Here is a 24,618-nt window from a genome sequence, read left to right as displayed (position 1 = left end):
ACAGGAGTCGTGTTTCCTGATTTCACAGAGAGTATAATTTTGTAGAGAAGTTGTTAAGAGGGTTTAATAAGACTTAAAAAACCACCTTGCATAATGGTTGGCACAGAAAAAATAAACAAAAGGCGTCTTAAAAACTGCAACTACATTTAGTGGCAGGATTGTTACCCTTTCAAAAGTGTAACTCCATGAAGTTATACATTTTTATCAAGCAATCTTCTAGATTGTAATTAGATGCCTTCACTTAGGCTACTGGCATATAGAGACAGTTTCTTGGAAAGACCGCAAACATCGACCACTCATAGGCATTTCTCCGTATGCTTAAAACATTCTGAATGTGCCAGGTGTTTCATGCCTTGAGGAGGTGCAGGTATCTCTACTATTCTTTGCAGCCTCATATAACTAGTGGACTTCTGCCTAATGATAAGGTGCAGCTCTGGTTCCAGATTCCTGTGAAAATCAGTTTACTTCCCCTTTACATGCTAGTCGGTGCTTCCCTAATGCTCTGTGAAGGTTTCCACCACAGCACTGTTATTCCTGCACTGGTATCCTGATACCTGTCTCTGTGTCCTACTTACTGGAAAGCGGGTGGTTTTTGTTGTTGTTATTGTTTTAGTTTAATTTTGTTTTGGTCTTGTTTTCATGTTCTCAAGATGTAACAGCTTCTGGAACAAGAGCTTGGGCATTGGGTTCTGCCAACTGACTACCTCCGTGCTCGTGGTTGCTTATTAACCATTCTCTAACTCTGTGTTTTCCACCTACCAAATGAGACTACTAATAAACATAGCATAGTTGTCATATGAAAATTAAATAAAAATTGTAGAAAGAGTTCCTAACACAATACTTTGACCATGTTCCATAAGCTGTAGTGGTTACTGACACCACCACCACTACCATCATCATCGTCGTCGTCATCATCATCATCATCATCATTACTGTCCTTATCCTCATGGGAATAGAAAGCTTAGGACAATGGTGAGTCCATGTGGTTCTGAAACATGGTTTGGTGCAATAACTAACGGACAGGATCTGCAACCAGACTGCTTGCATTTAATTGCTGGCTTCCCTTGTGACATTCAAAAACAAGTGATCTTCTCAAGGCACGATTCCCCATGTACAAGAAAAATCACATTAATAGTATCTACCTCATAAATGTATTATGAAAATTAAATTATATAAAATAGCCAAAGTTTTACATATACATTATATACTCAATAAATACAATGTTTAAATATTAAAATACATTATCACATATTTTAGAAAATTTTTCCTCTCATATATACATCTTGTCTTGTTTTTTTTTAATTGAGATTTCACTGAGTGTTAATACATTTTCATAGATGACATTCTCCTTTCTAAGGCATTTACCCACTGTAGTAAGGGGTTTATTAATCTTCAGAGTTCATCTTTGTGGAATTTAAAATTCTTTTCTAGGGAACATGACTATATTTATTCAACTCTTGATCATAATTACTTTTCATCATTTCATAATATTAAAAAAACAAAGTGGTCAAATTGACCTTAGAAGCAATGAGAAATTGATGGATTTGCCAAGCACACAATTTTATCATTCCTAAATTTGCAAACCAGATTCCCAGACTGCATTTTGAATGACATTTCCAAAGGTCATATAATAATAAATAATCACTTTCATGGTCAAGCCTAGAAACATATTCAAAACTGGTTTAAAAAAAAAGGACTTTACATGTTAATTTACTAAGACAAATCAAAGGACTCTCAATCCTCTGCTGCTGGGAAAGTTAGTTGTCTTCTCACCTGAAGGTTGACTTTAATTCCATCAAGCTCTCTTGATGTTTTTGTCAGCTGACGGAGGATGGTGCTTCGCTCCTTAAAGACTTCCTTCAGTTGCTTTTGTAGCTCTTCGTAGTCCTGTCTAACACAGAAAGAAAGGGTGTGAGATCCCCCCAATGCTTCCACTTTAGTCATAACCACAAACCCTTGCATTTAAAGCAAAATCTAGAGTAACTGAAACCTTAATTATTAGGATATTTTGTTTGTATTATTTCATCAAAAGGGGAAAATTGAAAACCAAACAGTCTTAAAACAACGATTTCATTTTGTATTGAGGAGTATCCAGGTTACAGAGAGGTTCCAGAATAATATTTTCATCTTCTACATGCACAGCATATTTTATCAGGTTCCTCTCAGGAAACAGATATTTTCATGACACCAGCACATTTTTTTAAAGATCCTTGAAGTTTTACAGCCAGAGATATGATTTGTACCAATGTATCTCAAAGACATAGACAAGTTCTGACATAGGGGGCGGGGGGAACCTTGGGAGTAGAGCAAGAACAGAATGTAGGGGCCTTGCTTCAAGGAAGGCACTGAAAGGCACCTTTTCCAAACATGTCTAAGAGTTTCTATCGCTATTAAATAGCTCTCGGCAGAAGCAAAATATCTACAAAAATCAGTCAATACATATAGTGAAATTTGAACAGACTCATTATCAATTACCATTAAAAAATAATTGTTTAGCCTGGCTGGAGTGGCTCAGTGGTTGAGTGTCAACCTATGAACAAGGAAGTCACGGTTCAATTCCTGGTCAGGGCACATGCTGGGCTGCGGGCTCCACCCACCAGTAGGGGGCGTGCAGGAGGCAGCTAGCTGATCAATGACTTGCTCATCATTGATGTTTCTATCTCTCTCTCCCTTCCTCTCTCTGAAATCAATAAAACCATACTTAAAAAACAAACAAACTTGCTTATCTCAGTATTATACACATATACATATATACTTTTTCCATTTTTCTCTTATGATCTTTGCAAGAGGATAAGACAGGTATTGTAAATCCTGTTTTGAAAAAAAAAAAAAAAGTGAGTTCAGAGAGATTAAGCTACTACCCTAGAATTCTATTTAAGGAATGGATGAGCAAGTTGTGTGTGTGATATGTGTGTGTGTGTGTGTGTGTGTGTGTGTGTGTGTGTATACTGGGGGAATGTAGACAAGGACACAGATAATTGCCAGTGCAGCTTAGAACTGTGACTGCAGAAGGTGAAAATGATTAATTGGAGCACAGAGGAGAGCTGGTATTCCAGGGAAAACTTCCTGGAGAAAGTAATATAAAATACATAAGGTGCTCCTTGAAAGATAAGTAGCCCGAGATTAGCTATATTAAGGGGAAAAACATGTGTAAATACTAATGAAAATGAGCTTACTAATTTAAAAATAAAACATAAGTGTCAGAGGGTTTGGAGTCCTAATTAGGCAGTAGGAGGTTTGCCTTTGAAATGAGAGTGTGAAAAGCATAAGCAAAATTATGCAAGACTCTTAAGTAATGGTTAGGAGTTTGTGCATTGTTTTGAAAGCCAACGGAAGTAATTGAAGTGTTTTACAGGGAGTGACAATGTCTGATTTATGTTTTGGCAATATTCTCCTTATTAAAAACTGGGGAGTGAACTGGCGAAACGAAGTTACCCCAGCAATAATCCAGGGAAAAGACTGAGGCTGCCTAAATTAGATTACAAACAGTGGAGACAGGGAAGCTTGGATTGATTTCAGCAAAACATGCAAAATTGAATCAATAATATATAAATTAAAAATATTTTCTCTGGCCCGGCCAGGCGTGGCTCAGTGGTTGAGCATCGACCTAGGATCCAGGATATTGAGGTTCGATTCCCGGTCAGGGCACAGGCCCGGGTTGCGGGCTCGATCCCCAGTGGGGGGCGTGCAGGAGGCAGCCGATCAATGGATGGATGACTCTCTCATCATTGATGTTTCTATCTCTCTCTCTCCCTCTCCCTTCCTCTCTGAAATCAATAAAGACACATTTTGAAAAACTTATAAAATAATAAAAGAAAAATATTTTGTTTGTGTGTGCTATGGGGAAATAGTGGGAGGGCTTTTGTTACTAATGATGCCATTTTCTGGCTTAGGCAACTGTTGGACACAGCCCTTTGATGAGCCAGAAGTCATAGGATTAACAGTTTTTTAATGAAAATTGGGTTGACAAGTTGAAATTTAAAACTTGGAGGAAAATGGCTCAAACTCTCTCATCTTTAATTTCTTTATCACTCAGATTGTTATGTGTTAAATGGAGTAAAGCTTTGAACCCATAATAGGTAATTAATTTTAAAAATATATAAAATTTATATTACTGATAAACCTGATAAATTTGTGCTCTTTCTGCAGAAGAAACTGCGTCTGCCAATGATCTTAGTGATGATAAATGTATGTCACCTACAGTCGTTTCTATTACAATTCCTTACTTTTGCTCATTTTTTAAATGCAAGCCTCAAGCACTCTTACCATTCTTCTTGCCTGAAGGAAATTGGAATGCCCCACTGCTAAGAACTTTAATATGTCTCCCTGGTCTGGAGATTTTCACTAATGAACAGTAATCAGCCAGTAATCAGGTAGTTATTAATGCCCCAGGTTTCCTTTCATCTCACTAGCAATGAATGCATTGTAAGGCTCATTTTCATCTAGCTCTAATCATACAACTTTATTTCATGCCCCAATTTATTTCTCCTGGATGTGACAATAAACGCATCTCCAGAGTTATCTTAAATGGCCATAAGAAGTCACCACGTTGGGTAACATCCATGGGCAGCGTATTACATGCAAGATGGAGATGTGTGCGTTTACTCTCATCTTCAGAACAGCTCTGAAGAGCCCCACATTTTACAGCTGAAGAAACTGAATCACGGGATGGTAGCTCCTAAGAACAGATTTCTACTGAGGAAGCAATCTATCGGTCAGTCTTCAGTGTCCAATGTCTTAGCCATTGCTCTGCAAGAACATACTGAGCTGGTTAGGAGTTTATTGCAAAGTTCACTGTACCCATCACAGAACTAATTGTGATTGCTTCTTTCATATATATATATATATATATATATATACACACACACACAAAATCTATATATAATTATATATAGGTTTTCTGTATTGGGTTTATTTGCCATTTATTAGTTTAATTTAATAAAGTTATGAATATTATTACCTTTTTTATTTATAATCATCTTTTAATTCCATTATCATATTTGGCTTTTGAATGACTTCATGAGGAAAGGAAACCAATTTAAATTCCTCTGTTTTCTGGTAAATACACTGAGAATCATGAAGAGGGTATAATTTATCAAGAAAATATAGCCAGAAGTGTTAATAGCACCACTCTAGACTCAATCACTTAAGGTCCTTATAAAAGGGGAAACCTTTTATAGCCAATGTGAAACACTGGTTAGCATTTTATCAGGTTTTCTTGCACCCCAATATATATTTTATATACTTAGTAAAAGATACAAAATATGATTTAGATAATGTCAACCAGTGGCCCTGGCACTATTGGGACAATCTTTCCCTCACTCACTTTGAAATGACAATTCCCTGATGTGCCACATTCATTTTTACTGAACATTTTGAATCCTCTGTTCTTACCTGTTGATGAATTTGTTACAGTGCCATAACATGATTTAATTATTAAAGCTGTATGTTGCATTTTGATATTTCCTAGATTTGCCCCCTGGTGTTTTTATTTATAGTTTTACTGTACATTTTCTGTATTTGTTTCTCCTCAGTAAATGTTAGAATCAGCTTGTCAATTTCATAAAAAGTCCTACCGGGAAATTCATGAAAACTGTATTCCTATTATAGTTATATCTAGGAAAACAGACAACAGTAGGCCATCTTCTCATTGAAAACTCAGTGCCTCAGATATTGCTCTAGTGCTTTTATGGGATTTAGTAATGCTCCACAGTTACTTCACAGGGTTCTTACTCATTTCTTGTTAGACATATTGCTGTTACTGTGGAAGGATTTTTACATTCAATTATCTCCATGGATATTCCTGGTTTCCTTTAAAGCTATTGACTAAGTCAATCTTGAATCCTGATATGTTATTAAACAAACTTATTTGTTGCTATAGTTATTCAGTTGATTTGTTTCAGTTTTTTAAGTAGGAAGTGAATAATACTGGCTAAGACCTCCCAAACAATGCTGAACAGGGAAAATGAGGACCCAACTTCTATCTTTCTATGGCTTTAAGATACACAAATTAATCATATTTCATCACTGAGTAAAACATATGCAAATGTTTGCTGCAATTTTCAGGTGATACCATTTTTCCTCAGGCCATTTTTTTAATAAAAATTTTATTTAGTGATAACACTCATGCAAAAAAAAAAAAAAAAAAAAAAGCACAATCCCAAGGGCATCCTTCATGAACTATCACAAAGTAAACACACAAAAATTTACAAATAGAAAAAGCACTTTAGAAGCTTTTCTTTGACCTCACCCATTTATTACCTTTACTTTCCTCCCCAAATATAACCAATATTTTGACTAATATTGCCTAATAATCATTTTCCTATGTTTGAATCCCTGAATATGTCTTCTGTGTTTTATTTGTTTAATGCAAAATGACATTTGTGAAACGCTTCCACACTGTGTAGAGAAATAGCTTGATTATTACCACTGCTTAACATAGAAATGAGTAATTATACTGTAATGTAGCTAGTGTTGATAGCCATGCTTTTTTACACATGTTGTACTTAATATACAAATACATGCCTGCTGGCTATATATGTAAGAATGGAATTGCTCCATTATAGGACTTGACTTTGTTCAACTTTAGTAAATAACTGTTCTGCTAAGGAACTTTCCAATTCAGTTGTAGAGCAGGAGAGGTGGAGAATTCCAATTCTTTCACATTCTTATCAATAGTAGTATTGCATTTTTAAAAACTTTTCAGTCACCCTAGTAGCTGGGCAATAGTATCTCATTTTAGATATAGTTTGCATTTTACTGGTTACGCATACAGTGTGCAGTTTAGAAACGATATTTACACATCTTTTATAAAACACCTGTTCATGTCTCTTGCCTTTTCCCGTTGGTTTGCTTATTGCTTATTATTTATTCATAGGTGGCATGTGTACCATGTGTCATGGTGCAAATGGAGGCAGAATAGAAATCCTCACACCATTCACTTGGTCATGTGACTCTCCAATGGAATGTTGGTGGACAAGACACATCAGAGACTTTAAATGTCATCTGTCTCCTTTTGCTTAGCCTCTTGCTCCCCTGCGATTGGCTATGTGGAGAAATTCCCCCAAATAACTACTGTAACTTCAGGCTCCTTCCAAAAGAAAATATGTAGAACAAACCTGAATTTCATTCATACTCTCAAGCAGAAACACCCCAATAACTCTTTACCTGAGTTTGAAAAATAATGCTTGTTATTGTAGGCCAGTAGGGCTCTGGAGTAATTTGTAATGTAGCAGTATCTCAGCAAAACCTTGCCTCATAAGCACATTCACCGAGATGATAAGGAACATTTTTTTCTTTTATGCTATCAATGTGCTGAATTACACTGATTAATGCTTACATTAAATCAATCTTTTATTACTGAAATCAATCCTTTTGTTTATTATATCTAATTTTGTGACATTCAGTTTGCTAACATTTTGTTTAGAATTTTACATTTATTCTCACAGGAGAATTCGTTTCTAAGTGTCCTTTCTCATCATATGCTTATAAGGCTTGGTATCTTGGCTACGCCTTGCCCATGAGACAAGTTGGGAAGTATTCCCTCTTTTCCTATTACTTGAAAGAATTTGTATAAGTTTGGTAATATCCTTTCTCTGAATGAATAGAATTAACATGTAAAGTCGTATGTTCTGAAATGTCCTTTTTTGGGAAGGTATTTATTTATAGATCCAATGTTTTGATATGTAACAATTCAGACATCCTATCTGCCCTTGTGTCAATATTAGTAAGGCACATTAGTTTTAGGAATTTCACCATTTCATTGTCATTCATTTAGTTTATGATTCTGAGTGTCAGCAATTTGGTCTGAGCTCAGCTGGGCAGTTTTCCTCTTTGCCGGGCTTACTCTTGTTTCTGTGATCATTTCCTGGTCAATTTACTGGCTCTGCTACTGTGGCTATGAGTTTGACAGTGAAGGCAATTGGCCCATATGTCTCTCTTCATCCAGCAAACTAGCCTGGGTTCATTCATATTCCAGTTGAACAGGGTTCTAACAGAATTAACAAAAGTAAAGGAGTATTTTGGGGACTTAGACTTGGAATTAGGATGCATTACATCTGCCAAATTGTATCGGCCACAAAATAAGTCACAGGTATAGGCCAGATTCAAGAGGCAGAGAAATACACTTCACTTCTTTATGGAAAGAAGCTTGAAAGTCATATTGTAACTGAGCATGTACATAAAGAGGATAATGATTATGGTCATATTTGAAAATGATCTGTTATATAGCTCCAATTGTTGGGGTAGCACCCTGGGATTCATTTCTTAGAGATCATCCCTATGTATATTTTACCACCGTGTTCCCTTGGTCCCTTAAAACAAATTTTTTTGACATTTTTTTTTTCCAGTTTTTCCATTGGCCTCATCATGGTTTGATAATAAATGTGTCCATTTAACTAAAGATGAAAGTTTGGGGGCCATTTTAAAATTATTTTCTTTAGCTTTCAAAGACAATAATTAAGTTGAAGCCCATCTCTTCTCCAGCTCTGAATATTTGAACAGTTCTATTTGCAATTTTTACCTAGTCTTACTGTCCTAGTTCCAGTCCTCATGATTTGAATATTTATAGCACTATATTAACTGATTTAAAAAAATAATTTTGCTTCTCTAATTCATTTAATGCACTGCTTTCTAATTAGACTTTCTAAACTTAAAGTTTTATTTGGGTCAATTTATAGTTCCAAGAATCAGCGGCTCCTTTGGCTCTGTCAAGGTCAAGGCCGTCTTCCCTCTGACTTGAAACAATCTTTACTCTCCTTCAGTTTTCTTTGCTCAGGTTTCATCTCTTCCCTCTTACATGTCTTGCATTTGGTTAATTATCAACCAAAAAGAATTTCTTGAAAATATTTAAGATTGTTTTTGTTTATTTTCATTCGTATGAATTAATAGAAATTGAAAGTAAAGTAAATCTCCTGAGTAGTCATATATTAAATTCTTCCTAATAGCCAAGACCTTCAAAACTATCACACTCTACATAGTCTTACTGTTTTTGATTTCACAACACAAAACCTCCATGTGCATCAACTAGTCTTCTCACACCTCATCTTCCTGTCAAGGTTTTCTCTATTCTTCATCTCTCTTCAAAGCTTTATATTGTATTAATAGTAAATTATTTGTGTATGTTCTCATCACAAAATTGAAATCCTTGGATGCATGTTGTCTTCTACCACGTTTGTGTAGCAGAGCATTTTGTACTGACAATGCTGAACTGTATCTGAGCCCTGTGCTGCTGGAAATTATCAGTAGGTAAGAAGTGCCCCACCCCCTGCCCCAAACTTTTACGTTCTGGGAAATGCCTTACTGCATTCTTCTCTTATGCTTTATATAAAACTCACAGATGACCCCCTTGTCTGCCTGTGACAAAGTCAGACCTAGACCCACAGAATTCCCACTCTTTGTCTCATAAATGATTAGCTGAATGGTTTGTTCACACCTACCAATCTGGACAAAATGACTGCCAACTTCATCTGACCAAGTTATTTTCAGGCTTTCTCCTTCCCCCAGGCTCTGGAAGGTTGTCCTTCCTTGAGCTTAAATTAGCACTGGGAGCTTAAGCAAGCCTTGGAATAGGGAACACCGCACCTCCCCAGCCTTAACAATTCATTCTGAGAATAAGCTGGTGGTAAGGAGACATTTCCTGTCTACTTGTTTGATCACACCACCTGCCCGCCCCACATCCCCACACCCACTTCTTTCTAATCTTGTGTGGCTTTGCTCTATTTTAAAACATCCCTTTCTACCTTCATTCTAAGGTGCTTAAAGATTTAATGATTAAAACATTCTTATTGCAGTATATTTTTGAATAGATGGTGTCCTTAAGTCTGGGTTGTTGTTTTGTTGTTGTTGTTTTTAAATTTAAAAAAAATTTTTAAATCCTCACTGGAGGATATTTTTTCCATTGCTTTTTAGAGAGAGTGGAAGGTGGGGAAGGAGAGAGAAAGAGAAACATTGATGTGAGAGAGACACATTGATTGGCTGCCTCCAGCAGGGACCCCCAACCAGGATTGAGCCTGCAACCGAGGTACGAGTCCTTGGCTGGAATCAAACCCGGGACCCTTCAGTCCGCAGGCCGACACTCTAACCACTGAGCAAACCGGCCAGGGCAGTCCAGGTTGTTTTTACTTAATAGCACATTGTGAGATGTCTAATAAATGTTGGTAGGCTGGATAAATTGTAACTTCTAGCTTTTGCTGAAATTCTTACATTAGCCTGGAGTAACTTTAACTACTCTCTTTGTAATCTAGATAGAAAAATGACCTTAACTCACTTCCTACAAGAAACATCCTCCTAGACCATATAGCTTCTTTGCTTTCTGAATTTCCACATCATATAGTCTACTTCTTCATTTTGTAATTAATTATTAGAGTTAGTATTTTTAAAAGTATGATTTTACAACAGCCTCTATAGGATAATGAGTGCTTGAAACCATGTATCTCTTCCCTTTTTTTCTAATAATTTTTATTTAAGTTGATGCTTAAATTGTTTTAGATTGAGCTTTGTATTATGTGAAGTGTCCTTGTAGTTCTTCACCCTTTGTTACTCTTTTGGTTCCTTTGATGTCCTGCCATAACCAACATTTATCAGTGTTTACTCTAACTGCAGAAACAATGAAATCAATGTAGTAGAAATCCTTTCTGATTGAGGAAATCCATTCCAGAAAAAAATGAATGCTAGGCTACTTTCAAAAAGTAGTAGACATTTTCAGAAGGGCATGCTATAGTATTGCTCTCAGTGAAAGTGGAGTTCTTGGGGTGCCGTGAAGAAAACGCTTTGCTGAGTCCCTCATGGGAGGATGGGGTTTTGTGGAAAGCTTTACTGATGATGTAAAATCAAAGGGGTTCCCCTTCAAGGTCCCGTCTCTATCCATTTTGCCATGGGAGAAGTCTGATCTTATCTTCAGCAAGGCCAGAATTAAGACCACTGCCCAGAATTTCTGGCTAGCTTAGCTTGTGTTCCCAGCTGCGCTCCACTGTGTGTGTGGGGTCTGCACGGCCACGGGCCATGCCGCTGCTTAAGGCCACATGGCTGTGGAGAGAGAACACACAAACGACAGGGCAAGTTCGGGGCACAGAGCCAGAGAGGGCAAGGAGGAGCCAGCACCAAGAGAGGGAACTCTTTGTCCAGGGCTTTGAACCTTCCAAGATTTCATGTTCTTCTGATGGTATCCACCCCCTAGCTAATCCATGGATCCCCAGGCTAGGCTGAGAGGCAGGCGCCTTCCCTGCATCATCCCTACTTCACTGCGCATGCCCCCATCTCCGCCTTTGTTGGACCCCTTCCCCCAGCCACCTGCGGGAAACGGACCTGTGGTTCCCTGGGGAGCATGAAGCTGTAGCTTCTTGGTGAAGCTGCCCAGATGACCATGCTTATATTGTCTGGCCTCCCCTTTGTTTTCTTCCTATTACTAACATGAATCAACTAGCTAGTTATGAAAACAACAGTACTGGCATGGAATATGAGATGGTTAATCACAGAGAAAAATAGCCTTGCCAATAAATAATGAATGTGTTAAGTTTTTATTAACTTTTTGTATCTATACAGAAATACAGAAATACGCTTCACTAGGAGTAGAGGAACCCATGGCTTTGCACTCTGCTTGTTACATGAAATGAATCTTCTGCTCAGTGTTTCTGATTGATAGGAAGTTGTATTGATTCTGCAAGCCTCTTAGTCTGAGACGTTTCAGATCCTGCCATTCTGAAAATTGTTTGTAGTTAGATGCTGAGGTTGGGGATGTGTGTGTGTGTGTATGGCGGGGGTGGGGTGGTGGTGGTGGAGGGATCTATAAGGCCTGCGTGATATTTCTGATTCTACAGAGGGAAAGCTCCAAAGACGCTTTACAATAATATCGCCTTTTACTTACACTAATCTTTTCCTTTCAGGGCTCCACAGTGGTTCAGATATCTCATCCCACTGATTTTCACTCTCACTCTCTCCAAGACACAGGCAGAGGCCTATTGAAATGTTAAGTGGGTCTGATCCCAGCAAATGATAATTATAGTTAACTTGGGGGCAAAAGAAAATCCTCTCACCAGAGGAGTGAGTTGCTATTACTTCCCCAGGTGGGAACATATAACAAAAGGATTGGACCCTGGCTTATGTTTACTTCAGCTTTTCCTGTTCTGAGGATCTGATAAACTAGCCACGAGAGAGGCAGACACTACAGCAGCTTTTTAATCCACAAGCTCTTCCCCATGTTCTCACTGCTGGGGAACAGAAAGAGCCACTAGATTCTGCCCTCAGTTCCCCGCTCTTCCCTCCTGATTGCTTCAGAGGCCCACAAACATAAATATAGTTCTACTTGCACGAAGCAGAAAGCTACAACGAAATCAGAGTGCATCCTTATTTGTTAGTAACCAGCTGTACCAAATATTTATGGTTTAGTGGGAACCTATCAGCACAGGAGGCTTATATCTCCGGTGAGTTTTTAAATAATTACTGGAAAATTTGAAATAAGATTTCTCAATCGTAACTTGAGAGAAAGTATAATTTTGTACTAAGTATGAACAGGTGTATGACAACTAAAAGAAATGTAGGTACAATTACAAAAAAGAACGTTTACCTCTCTTTAGCTCCATCTTCCTGAGAGTTTCCCCCACATACTCTATATTCTAGTTGTAATATATTTTGTTCCACTTCCTGAATACTTTGTACTCATAACTCTGTGTGTTTGTGTATGTATTCGCTTCTCCTAGAGTGATGTTTAGACCCATTCTAACCATATAAACTCTTCCTTTACCTTCCAGACTGTGCTAGATGCTAGACAGAGTTGGCTGCCTGACCATTAGCCATTTCCTTCTCTCCTCTTGGCAGAACCTGACCGAGAGACCCTGTCTGTCATTGCCCAGGTCTAGCACAGGGCGTGGCTGTCTCTCGCTGCTGTGGAGGCTGAGAAATTGTCCGTGTGGCACTTGGCGATATACAAAGAGGAAGAGTGGTTGGGTTCTGACACATGGAAAATACTTAGGGTGAGACAAAGGCTTTCAAAAATAAGGCTAGTCTAAATTTTTAAATATTGCATTGGTTTCAAGCAGTGCCTGGTGCCTCACTCCATCACTCCCCACAATTTTCAGGATCTGTTTCATATCAGTTGTACTTTGGGAAGAATTACACGAAAGTGGGGCTGCCCTCTCTAGGTCATACTCATGAAAGATTGAAGAACTGAGAGAGATCAGCAAACAGAATGGAGAGGAGGGCACCATGCGGCGTTTGGTGGAAACAAGGAATCAGCAAACGTTCTTGAAAGAGATGAGAGACCTCGAGAGTCCTGGTGTTACTAAAGAGGGCAAGAGACCGTGGATTTCCCTCCTCCCGTGGGATGGAGTGGAGACGCAAATTTTTAAAACACCTAAGAAAGAGAAGATCAGAAGTCTGGGCAACTCCCACTTGGCTCACATTTGTTATAACAAAATAAGCAACAGGATCTCAACATTCAATAAATGTTACATTAAGATTTTAGCCCCCTGCCGCCCCCATCTGGCCAAACTATTGGAAAAAAGTGGTAATTTTCATCTTTATCTTCATCATCTTCTCCATAAAAGCATATTATGAAACAGGACATGCAAATCCAGGGAATTTTATATGTTTTACAATATGACTGTTCCTTTATCTGGGAAAGAAATGTTAAGCACAAGTCACCAGGCAACTCACAGTGAACCCTGTTTCCTTGCCCTAGGAGGCAGTCTCATTTTGGGGATTACAAGCCTTAGTTCAAGTTTTCATTCAGCACTTTCCCAAAAGGACATCAGCAGCTTTAGGACACTTTCCCCCCAGTACTATGAGCAAGTATTTCACATGTTACAGTGCTGGAATCTTGAGTAGCCAGTCCTCCCTGTCGTCACAGTTTGCATATGTCATTTTTATTTGAAATTATGAGCATGTTGGCCACAGATTATAAATCTATGTTTATATAGATCAAATTAATAACCATGCTTCAAAATGTGAAGTGTCACTTTTTAATGATCCAGGTGCTGTAAAATATGCTTATTAATCAAGGTGAGCAGCAGTGTCAGTGGGTAGCAATCCAACTGGTAGAGGTCACTTGCAACGTTGTAATTGCAATTGTTCAGATTCTGTCCGCAGCTTTCTGTTCTGAAGCTGGGCTAATTCACATTTCATCTTGTCAGCAAGTTGCAAACAGTTTTCAAAAGGCACAGCTGTTTTTTATTAGCAATGTGTCTCAATAAATATACAATAGCAAAGTCTAATTTCAGTAGATATTTAAACCAAATCTTTAAATCCCCCAGTCTCAGAGCTTAGAACACACTACTAGCTTTATGATTCCATAAATTTCATAGCTTGTCTGGTAGACTAAACATCTGGCTTAGTTTTGTTTTCCACCAAATGATAAACAAGGCTGGAAAAAAATTAAGAGGAAATGAAATATGACTTTGAAATGCTCTGCCACACAAACCCTTTCATGTTTCCATCTCATCTGTTTCTGTCTGTGTCCCCTCCTCCTTCATGCTTTTATAGAGGGGCAAGAACAAATATAAAAATCTAAAATAGAATAAAAATAGTTGTAGGAAGGTAAAGTTTTAAAATCTACACTTTTCTTGGTAGTAGATTTCAAGTCTCATTATTTGGTAATCAAGTTATGTGTGTAATACATTTTCTGTCCTTGGGCTTCTTTTGGAGGTTAGCCTGTCTGTAGAGATTCTGTGATTACAGATAAGTCACATTTGCACTATGTGTATTCCTTTATTGCCATTTTTAACATGATTTTTTTTCCAGGAAGTTTAGAGAATTAGATGACCCTTTGTGTTTTCCATTCATTTCAAACAAAACTAAATGGACTAAAATTTTGCATAATAATATTCCCTTTAGAAAGTTAGCTGTTTGAAATATTAATATAGGTGTGAATTTAAGGTATAGTTTTGTATCAATTATTATAGTAATGACCGTAGAGCACTGACAGATATTCCTGACTCCAATGAAGGTAATATAAGTTCCAACTAATTAACGTTATGGCAGAAAAAAAAATTAAAATGTGTTACTTCTCATTCACAATCTTATTTTTTTCTTCTACATAATGTTTGCAAGAACATTTTCAAAATATATGCGGAAATAATAATTTGTGCTATGTTTTCAACACACACGAGAAAAACAACAGTCAAGGAGAGAGATATTGTTAGTTTGTGGAAAAGAGAAAATTGATCAATATCGCGTTGACCTTGGTCGGTGTTCATGGCAAGCAGGGGGTAGCAATAGCACTTTACAGGACACTTAAAGCACTTTAAAGCCCCAAAGTGCTCCAAGATGTAAGGATTTTCCCTCCATCCATGAATATAAAGTCACTTGAAGGAGGCAGTGGAGACCTATTCTGAGGAAATCACACTAAAGCATATCTTCAAGGAGAGGGGGAAAAGCAAGGCCTCTTGGCTGAAATCACACTGGAAACCACTCGGGGAGCTTGGCTTATGCCCCACCTGTCCTGGGGGAGAGAGAAGCTCTTCCACTCACTTCACCTAATTTATCTTCCAAACACCTGAGAACGGACCCTAAGTGCCCAGCCCGTGGAATGCGCGGGAGCTGGCACGGCCACTGCTCCCCGGTGCTCCCGAGGTCCAAGGGGCAAACTGCACAGGACCCTTCTGACTCGGCGGGGGCAACTGTTGCTCATGGTCATGAGAGGACTGATGTAAAAAAAGCCATCAGATCAGCACGGGTCTTTCTAAGGATAACAACATAACATTTCATTTTATTATTTATATATATATATTTATTTATTTAGATATGTATACACATATATATTTCTATTTATATAATATATATGCTACTTATATATGTGCTATTCCTTACAAAGCATAGTTAAATATGAGTACAACTCCTTGTAGCTTTTCCTAAAATGACCATAATATGGGTTATATGCTATTCCTTTCAGACTTTAATGCATAGCTATTTCCTGGTAATCTAGCACCCACGTGTTTCTGTGTTGGCAAATGTGTGAGCGTGTGTGTGTGTCTGTGTGTGTGTGTTTGTGTGTGATTAAATTTTCTATTTCTATATATTGGCTCTAAAATGTCAATTAGTTTAGAAAATCAAGCCATTCTCTCTTCCACAACTCTAATTACTAAAGCATGAATGAGCCCAAGAGAATTAGCTTTACAGTTAGAGACATTAAAATATTTTGTGAGTGAGTGTGATGAAACCTGAAAACTCCCCTACTGTGTCCATTTCAGTAGCATTTTTAAATCATTTTCCGAAGAGAGCCTTCTTAAACCAGTCTATTCAGACTTAAAGTTTCAAAAACTAAATAATTAAAAACTGGTGTCACTTCTGCATTAAACTGCTATATCTCTTAGTAAAACTTTCAGGAATAGAAGTCCACCAGACCACCTGTAACGTGGGTATTTAAGATGTACTTAGTTATCACTGATGGCCTTGGTTACCCTCAGGTACATGAGATTTACTACAGGCCTATGAACTGATATAGAAACCAATAAGAGAAATTTCCCCGTAGATGAGATCACTGTCTAAGAGATTTCTTTTTTAAATAAAAGAAATATCTTCAGAATGTCTACATAAAAATCATCTATTTTGCTACAATTCATGAACCTTATTAGAGTGATGTGCATTTTTTTAATTTTTATTGAATGTTTTGGGGTGACATTGGTTAATAAAGTTATATAGATTTCTGATGGGTAGTTCTCTAATACATCATCTGTATACTGTACTGTGTGTTCACCACCCAAAGTCGTCTCCTTCCATCACCATTTATCCCCCATTTACTCTCTTCTGTCTCCCCCCACACCCTTTCCCCTCTGGTTTTCACCCTACTATTGTCTGTGTCTATGAGGGTTTTTTGTTTCCTTTGCTTAATCCCTTCATCTTTTTCACCCAGTCCCCCAAGTTCCCTCCCCTCTGAAAGCTGTCTGCTCTCTGTGAGTCTGTTTCTGTTTCTTAAAGTTTTTGCACAGCAAAGGAAACCATCAACAAAATGAAAAGACAACTTACTGAATTTATCTGTATTATCTTCTCTCCTTTACAGTGGAGATACTTCATTATTTCTGCCCAAGCTAACACCTCTACTGGTTACATACCATCTTCATTTCCTCAATGCCCATTCACTCTTAAAACCATTTCAATCTTGCATCAGTATCCACTCGTTCAGTGGACTTTTTCTATTCAATTCCACAAATTATTGAACATAAATTATTATTTCCATTTAATTTCAGAGTTATTTTCCTTTAAGGCTACAAATTATTGAATACTGCCAATACCTCCAACATTGTTTTAAATTTTAGAGATATGGTAGTTTTCAAATAAAGCAAAATCCTAGCTTTCTTGGGTCATTTTCTAATGAGGGGAGGCGTTTTATAAACAACTGAGTAAATTACATAATATGTTAGATTTTGTATGGTGATACTTGAGGAAAGCCTTGAGGGATGAAGGAAATAAATATACAACAACCTGGAGAAGAGCTTTTTATAAGGAGAAGTGTCAAGACCAAAGTCAGGAAGTAGAATTGTGTCTGACATATTCCTTTTCTCGTTGGCTGTTCCTACAGCCTTGTTTTTGTCGTTGCCTTGACTCCAACAAAGTGCTATGTTGTGGTTCCTCAGTGCTCAAAATTCTAACTCTCCTTTTCAGATCCTCTCTCCCTTGGTGGCATTGCTCATTCCATGGGTTTATCATCTCCATTCTGATAACTTCCAAATATGGATCTCTAGCCAAGGCTACTCTTCTGAGCTCTATACAATATCTATATATTTAACTAGCTTCTCAATTCAATCTGTATCTTAGACTTACCACGTCCTAGATAAAACTTTTGTATGTTTCCCTTGTTTTCCCCATCACAACTAATGGTTAAACATCCTTCCTGATTCCCAACCAAGACACAATTAGTCATATTTTATATCTCCACTTGTCTACCTTTAGTATTCAATCCATCAGTAGGTTCTGTAGGTTTTACTTCCAAAATTTATTTCAAATATGCATACATCTCCTAGCTTGCCAGCTCACATTCTTATCTACCCTAAGATATGGCCATAATCTCCTACTAGCTCCTCTGCTTACACAGATGACTCCTCCTTCAATCAAATTTTCACAATTACCCAGCAGAACATTTTCAAAATATAAATCTGGTAATTTTGTCCCTGATTAATGTCCTTAGTTGGCATCATAATCTACTTAGAATAAAATCCAAAGTCCTTTCCATGTTCTAAACAGATTTTTATCATTTCATATTTCATCCATACACTTTTCCCAGTTCACACACTGTAGCCACACTAATCTTCAAATAACCCAAGGTAACTCAGCCCTTTCCATGTCACAAGGCCCTTGTACTACTGGTTACATATCTAGAGGTTCCTTTTTCCATTTATGCATGGCTAGCTCTCTCACATATTTTATATAACAACTTATATGTTCTTAACAAAGAGTTCATTCATAAATTAGACACACATATTTTTCCATCACAATATTCTCTTAATGTTGTTTATTAAAATTATTAAAATCTACATTCACTTTTTCCCCTTAATTTTCTGTCTTCATATCCTTCAAAACTATTTTTCACTTACTATCATATATTTTATCTTTTTACTATATCTCAGAATTACACTTCTTTTTTTATTTCTCATCATTTTATTTCAAGACCCTACCAGAATCAGTGACTCATAGAATGTGCATAGTTATTTTTGTTTAATACATAATTGAGGAAATGGATGAATATGTTATTATGAAGCAAAGAGAAATACAATCAAATTTGGCAAGAATGGAACATACAATTTTTGAAAGCCACACAGTTTGCTTACGTGAATAATTACAGTGACTCCTAACCCGATGCTTGGTAAATTCCTGTTCTAAAGATAGAGTATCCTGTTAATATTGTGTGACAAGGTATAAGGGAGGAAAAACAAATTAGCAGAAATCTTTGTCTAATGGTTTTAATGTAAAAGGTCATGTCTGCCTGTGCCGTGACCCTCCGTCCTCAGAGGCCCTCACCCCTGCCAGATTTGCCACAGATTCTAACCACATGCAGTTGGAATGAGGTCAAATGAATTATTCTCACTGTTTTGTTCTGCCCAACAGAATATAATTTTCTTTAAATATGTTTTTTAACAAGACACTTTCTTATATATATAAAGCCACCTCCCACTATGGCTTTCTATTCATACAAACTAAAGTACCCAAATCCTATCTTGGTGTGCAAAGTCTTTTATAACCATTCCTTGTTCTTTCCAAGACCTGAGCAATTCAGTCCTAAAAGAAGCTTCTACTCCTGTTGAAATTGTGTCACTGGAATTCCCCTCAGTAACCTCTACCACTGAAAGTCTACCTCAAATGCCCCATTATCCTGTTCTTTATCCATCTCACAGGTTTTGCTTTTGAAAGTGCATGCATATTTTGTTTCTACTCAAATGCTAACTCATCCCACAGAGATTTGGCATTCCTCTGAACTTGTCAAATCACTCATTTTATTTTTATTTTAGAAACGCACACACACCCATACACAAGTCATTATATTCTTGCTAAAAATAACTCAGCAATGCATACATTTTCTTCACATGTACTTTCCCTTCCTGACAAACATCCTTTCCCAAATGTTATGATTTTTATTAGGCTGGAGTACATCTTTAGAAAGCTTTTCTTAGGTAGCACAGATGTGAAGGTAGATGCTCCCCTCCCTCCATACGATTAGGCCATCTCTTATTACTTCTAAAACGTGCTTTAGTCACTTAAGAATATGCTTTTGATATCATTTCATGTGATGATGTATAAATCTTCCACATTAATTTAAATCTTGTATAATATTTCCTAGAATGGATATAAGCATGGTTTATACAGACGGACCTTTAGGGTATCTCTAGATTTTTTGTTTTTAATGCTAAGCAGTGCTAAAATAGGGAATGCTTTTTTGAACATAATGCTTTATTAATTCACTAAGTATGTATTAAGGTATGTTTTAGACACTTGGGTTAAGTCATTAAAAAATGGGAGACTGACACTGTGGAGAGGAAAAAGAAGACGACATACAGTGTTGAGTAAGATAGCCAAAGTACACCTCTTGGAGAGTGTAAGATTTGAGCAAAGGTCAAAGCAGACAAAGAAATCAGCTAAATAGAGAGATGACAGAGAAATCAGAGCAAATCCTTAAGCTGAAACCACACTTAACATGTTGGAAAAACATCAAACAGACCCACGTGGCTGAGCGAGTGACTATGGGCAGCTACGCGCAGAAAAAGGTCGGAGAGGCCAAGGACTATAAGGATTCTATAAAAAGTCATTATAAAACCATTATTTTTACTGAGAGTAAATACAGTTACCTTATAAAACCTTTGCCTTTTTACTTGGAGTGAAATCTGTACCATTGCAAGGATTAGAACAAAAACAAAAATAATTTAAATTTCTCCAGCTTGTGGTATTAGCACTCTAAGTTTTGCCGAGGCGTCCTCTCTAAATTTTCCATCATCATAGATGTCTACCAATAACGCACATGAAAATGTCTTTCACCTCATCTTAAATATATATGGTTTATTATCAACCCTTTAGGGTTTTTTTTTTCCTAATCTGATGGCTTTATACTGCCTTTTCCTCATAACTAGGGAAGGTAGATATTATTTAATACATTTATTGGCCATTATTATATCTTTTCCATCTTAATCCCTTATTTTATATTGATAATATTCACCTTTTAACCTGTATGTGTTTATTATCCCCCAACACATTTCTAAAGACACAAAGTACTGTGATTTTGTCCTTTCTTTGCTTTCCCCTGATAAGTTCTAGACCCCACCAAAGTCCACCTAGCTTATATACACCACAGAAAAAAGAGTCTTCATTCAAAAGAAAACATGACTGAAGTACAGTCGTCTCTAGGTATTTGGGGAGACTGGTTCCAGGACCTTCTGCACATAGAAAAACCCATGAGTACTCAAGTTGCTTACATAAGAAGGCATAGCGTTTGCATATAACCTCTGCACGTCCTCTTTAAATCATCCCTAGATTATGTATAATACCTAGTACAATATAAATACTATGTAAGTAGTTGTGATATTATATTGTCAAAAAGTAATGACAAGAAAAAGCACCTATGTATGTTCAGTACAGTGGGGATGCTGCTGAGAAATGTGTTGTTAGGAGATATCATTGCCGTGCAGACTTCGTAGAGCGCACTTGGGCAAACCTGGATGGTGTGGCCTCCTACACACCGAGGCTCTGTGGTCTGCCACCATTGTACATACAGTCTTTCATGGGCCACAACACCTTCACGGGGCACGTGACTGTACAGAGGCAACCATCACAGGCCTAACCACACAGTACATGTCAGCAACAGGATGACTTCTCCACCCACACAGTTTCAGTTCAAGGTTGGTCGCATGCATAATGTGGAACCCACAGAGGCAGAGGGCCAACTGTATGTAGGTCCTTTTTATAAAAAGGAAAATTTAGTTTCCATTGTAGAAATGCTCTATTATGCACTTTTATTATGCATGTCATCATATAAAAATAAGATGTCCTTTTTGTTTTGTTTTAATCAACATAATTTAATTTAACTTTCATTCCCAAGAATAATTACCTATTTTGTTAAAGATTATTTATGGAAGAGTAACTTAAGCTCATGTACCATATATCAGTTCTTTTTACGTTTCCAACTTAAAACAGTTTATCCTATCAATTTTGAAGATTTATTGCTTAGGTACTCCTGTAGGAGGAAAAAAACCACAACTGCTTTTATGATCTATTATGCTAAAATTCACAGAAAATACTGTCATTCTAGTGGTGCAAATAGCACAATAAATCACCCAATGCTGTAAAAAAACATAATGCTTTTTTTAAAACAAAAAATATTGATTGAGCATAAAGAGTGCTAAGTTACAGAAAAATAAATAAAACTGTAAAAATAAAATAATATACTTAATAGAAGAAAGCCGAGACTATTAATTTTTAATTGGCTATTTTAACGGAACCCGCTATACTTTCAAAAACAGATTTTCTACCCCCTTTTAGTATAAAACATATAATTTAGCCTCTTTTTGTAAAATCCAGGAGAAACATAAAACATAACTGTCACTCAAAAGTGAGTTAATGTCAAAGAAAAAATGGAACAGCAGCTGTGAAAATCAAATAGGCTCCCCTATGTAGCTATTTGCATGGGAAATGCCAAGTGATTTTAACCTTAAGTGTATTTTCCTTGTTTTATGGATCAGAAAGTAATGGTTTAATATTCTCCTAAATGAGAAATGAAGGGTAATACTTAGCATACATTTTGTCAACTTCGCATATGTAACCTATTAATGAAAAAAATTATGACACTTAAAATTTTTTTGAGAAATATACAGCTCAATGGTATGACATGTGCTTGGTAAAAATTGTTGGTTTTTCAACTAGGTACTTTTACAATTAAGGAATTGGGAAAAACACGAAATAATGATATTAAGTGTTTTCTAGAGGCTAAGATATCAAGTTGTTTTCAATTTATTTTGGTAATATATATAGTTACAATGAACATAAAAACAACATTTTGGCTATAGTTATTTAACTAGATACTGAAAGCTTAGATTTCAAAAAGTTCAGTTTATGCTAAAAAAGAACCTCACATTCCTGGAAAGGCCTTTATAACTTTTCTTATTTGCAGTTTTACTGTCTGCTTATGATGGTAATTTTATGTGTCAACATGACTGGGCCGTGGATGCCCAGAGATTTGGTTACACATTGTTCTGGAAAAGCTCCTTGACATTGGTCTTGACAATGATTTTTTTTTTTTTTTAATTCTTTCCCAAGGATTTTTTTTTTATTGTTTTTCCTAGACAGTGGAAGGGGGAGAGGGACAGAGAGAGGGAGAGAGAGAAAGAGAAACATCAATGTGAGAGAGACACATTGATTGGTTGCCTGCCTCACATGGCCCTGGTAGGTCCAGGGATTGAGCCTGCAACCGGAGGCACGTGCCCTTGAGTGGAATCGAACCTGAGACCCTTTGGTCTGAGGGCTGACGCTCTAACCACTGAGCCAAAGCAGCTAGGGCTTGACAATGATTTTTTTTTAGGTCACACCAAAAACACAGGCAACAAAAACAAAGTGTAAGTCTTTGTATCAAATTAAACAGTTTCTGTGAAGCAAAAAAGTCAATTACCAAAATGAAAGGCAACCTATAGAATGGGAGGAAATATTTGCAAACCACATTTCTAATGAATTCATATCCCAAATATATAAGAAACTCCTACAACTCACTAGCAAAATATAAACAAATAATAAAACATGGACAAAGCATCTGAACTGACATTTCTTCAAAGAAGACATACAAATGGCCAACAGGTCCATGAAAAGGTGCTCAATATCATTAATATTAGGGAAATGAAAATCAAAACCACAATGAGATATTACTTCACACCTGTTAAAATAGCTATTATCAAAAAGACAAGAGATAACAAGTGTTAGGATTTGGAGAAAAAGGAAACTTGTCCACTGTTGATGGGAATGTAATTTGGTATAGCCACTATGAAAAACAGTATGGAGTTTCCTTAAGACATTAAAAATAGAACTGTTATATGATCCAGTAATCCCACTTCTGGTTATATATCCAAAGAAATTGAAATCTGTATCCTGAAGAGATATCTGCACTCCCATGTTCATTGTACAATTGCCAAGACATGGAAGCAACCTAAGTGTCCATTAATAGATGAACGCATACACACACATACACACACACGTAATTCAGCCATAAAAAGAAGGAGATACTGATGTTTGTGACAACTGGGATAAATCTGGAAGACATCATGCTAAGTAAAATAAGCCAGACACAGAAAAGACAAATACTATGTGATCTGAAATCTAGAAAATTACGTATGTGAAATCTAGAAAAGCTCCACTCATAGAACCCAGACAGCAGAATAGTGGATACCAGGTGCTGGGGGGTGGGGAAATGAGGAGATGTTGGTCAACTTTCTAAGATGTATAAGTTCTGATATAAGTTAATGATAGTGTATTGTATACTTGAAATTTGTTGAGAGTAGATCTTAAGTGTTCTCATCATACACACACAAAATGGTAACTGCATGACATGATTGATGTATTCATTAACTTTATTGTGGTAATCATTTCACAATGTATACATATATTAAATCGACACATTGTAGAATCTAATATACAATTTTTGTCAATCATACCTTAAAAAAACTGGAAAATTTTAAAATAAAACTTTAAAACAAAACATTCTGAGTATGTCTGTGTGGTTCTTTTTGGATGAAATTAACATTTCAGTCCCTAGACTGTGCGAAGCAAATCACCATCCCCATTGTGGGTGGGCTTCACCCAACCCATTGAAGGCCTGAAGAACAAAAAGGTGGAGTAAGAGAGAGTTCTCACTCTCTGCCTGTCCTTGAGCTGAGACATGGGTCTTCTCCTACTTTCAAACTTGGATTTGGACCTTCTAGGATGTTTTCTAACCAGCTTCCCTGTCAATACTCTTTTCCCTTTTATGGCATTGTCCACGTGATTAACCACTTGATCTTTTGGAAAGTTAGCTTTGTTTACATCACTTTTATTGCTCAAAACTGTTTTGTTGTTGTTTTTTGCTCCTAATTATCTACAGGGGGGAAAACAAACAAAAAACTCCTTAAGCTCCTAGATTCCTAGATTATCCTTTCTCAATCCTATCTAATCAGGACTCACTCCCTT

The 24,618-nt window shown here is 36.9% G+C and overlaps 1 protein-coding gene across 2 annotated transcripts in view; it reads right to left on the bottom strand.

Moving 5' to 3' along the window:
* The window catches only part of LUZP2 (leucine zipper protein 2), a 253,367-nt gene that overhangs the window by 108,820 nt on the left and 119,929 nt on the right, over window positions 1-24,618 (bottom strand). Inside the window, exon 2 of one of the 2 annotated variants that reach the window (XM_081152920.1) lies at window positions 1,774-1,891. In XM_081152920.1, the coding sequence (XP_081009046.1) occupies window positions 1,774-1,891 (118 nt within the window). The remainder of the gene's footprint in view (window positions 1-1,773; window positions 1,892-24,618) is intronic. The other variant, XM_081152921.1, reaches the window with a different exon arrangement.

Source organism: Miniopterus schreibersii, assembly GCF_964146895.1.
Source record: "Miniopterus schreibersii genome assembly, chromosome: 12".
In the NCBI taxonomy this organism is placed as follows: domain Eukaryota; kingdom Metazoa; phylum Chordata; class Mammalia; order Chiroptera; family Miniopteridae; genus Miniopterus; species Miniopterus schreibersii.
Note: the sequence above shows the minus strand (reverse complement) of the source record. Positions and strands in the feature narration are given on the sequence as shown.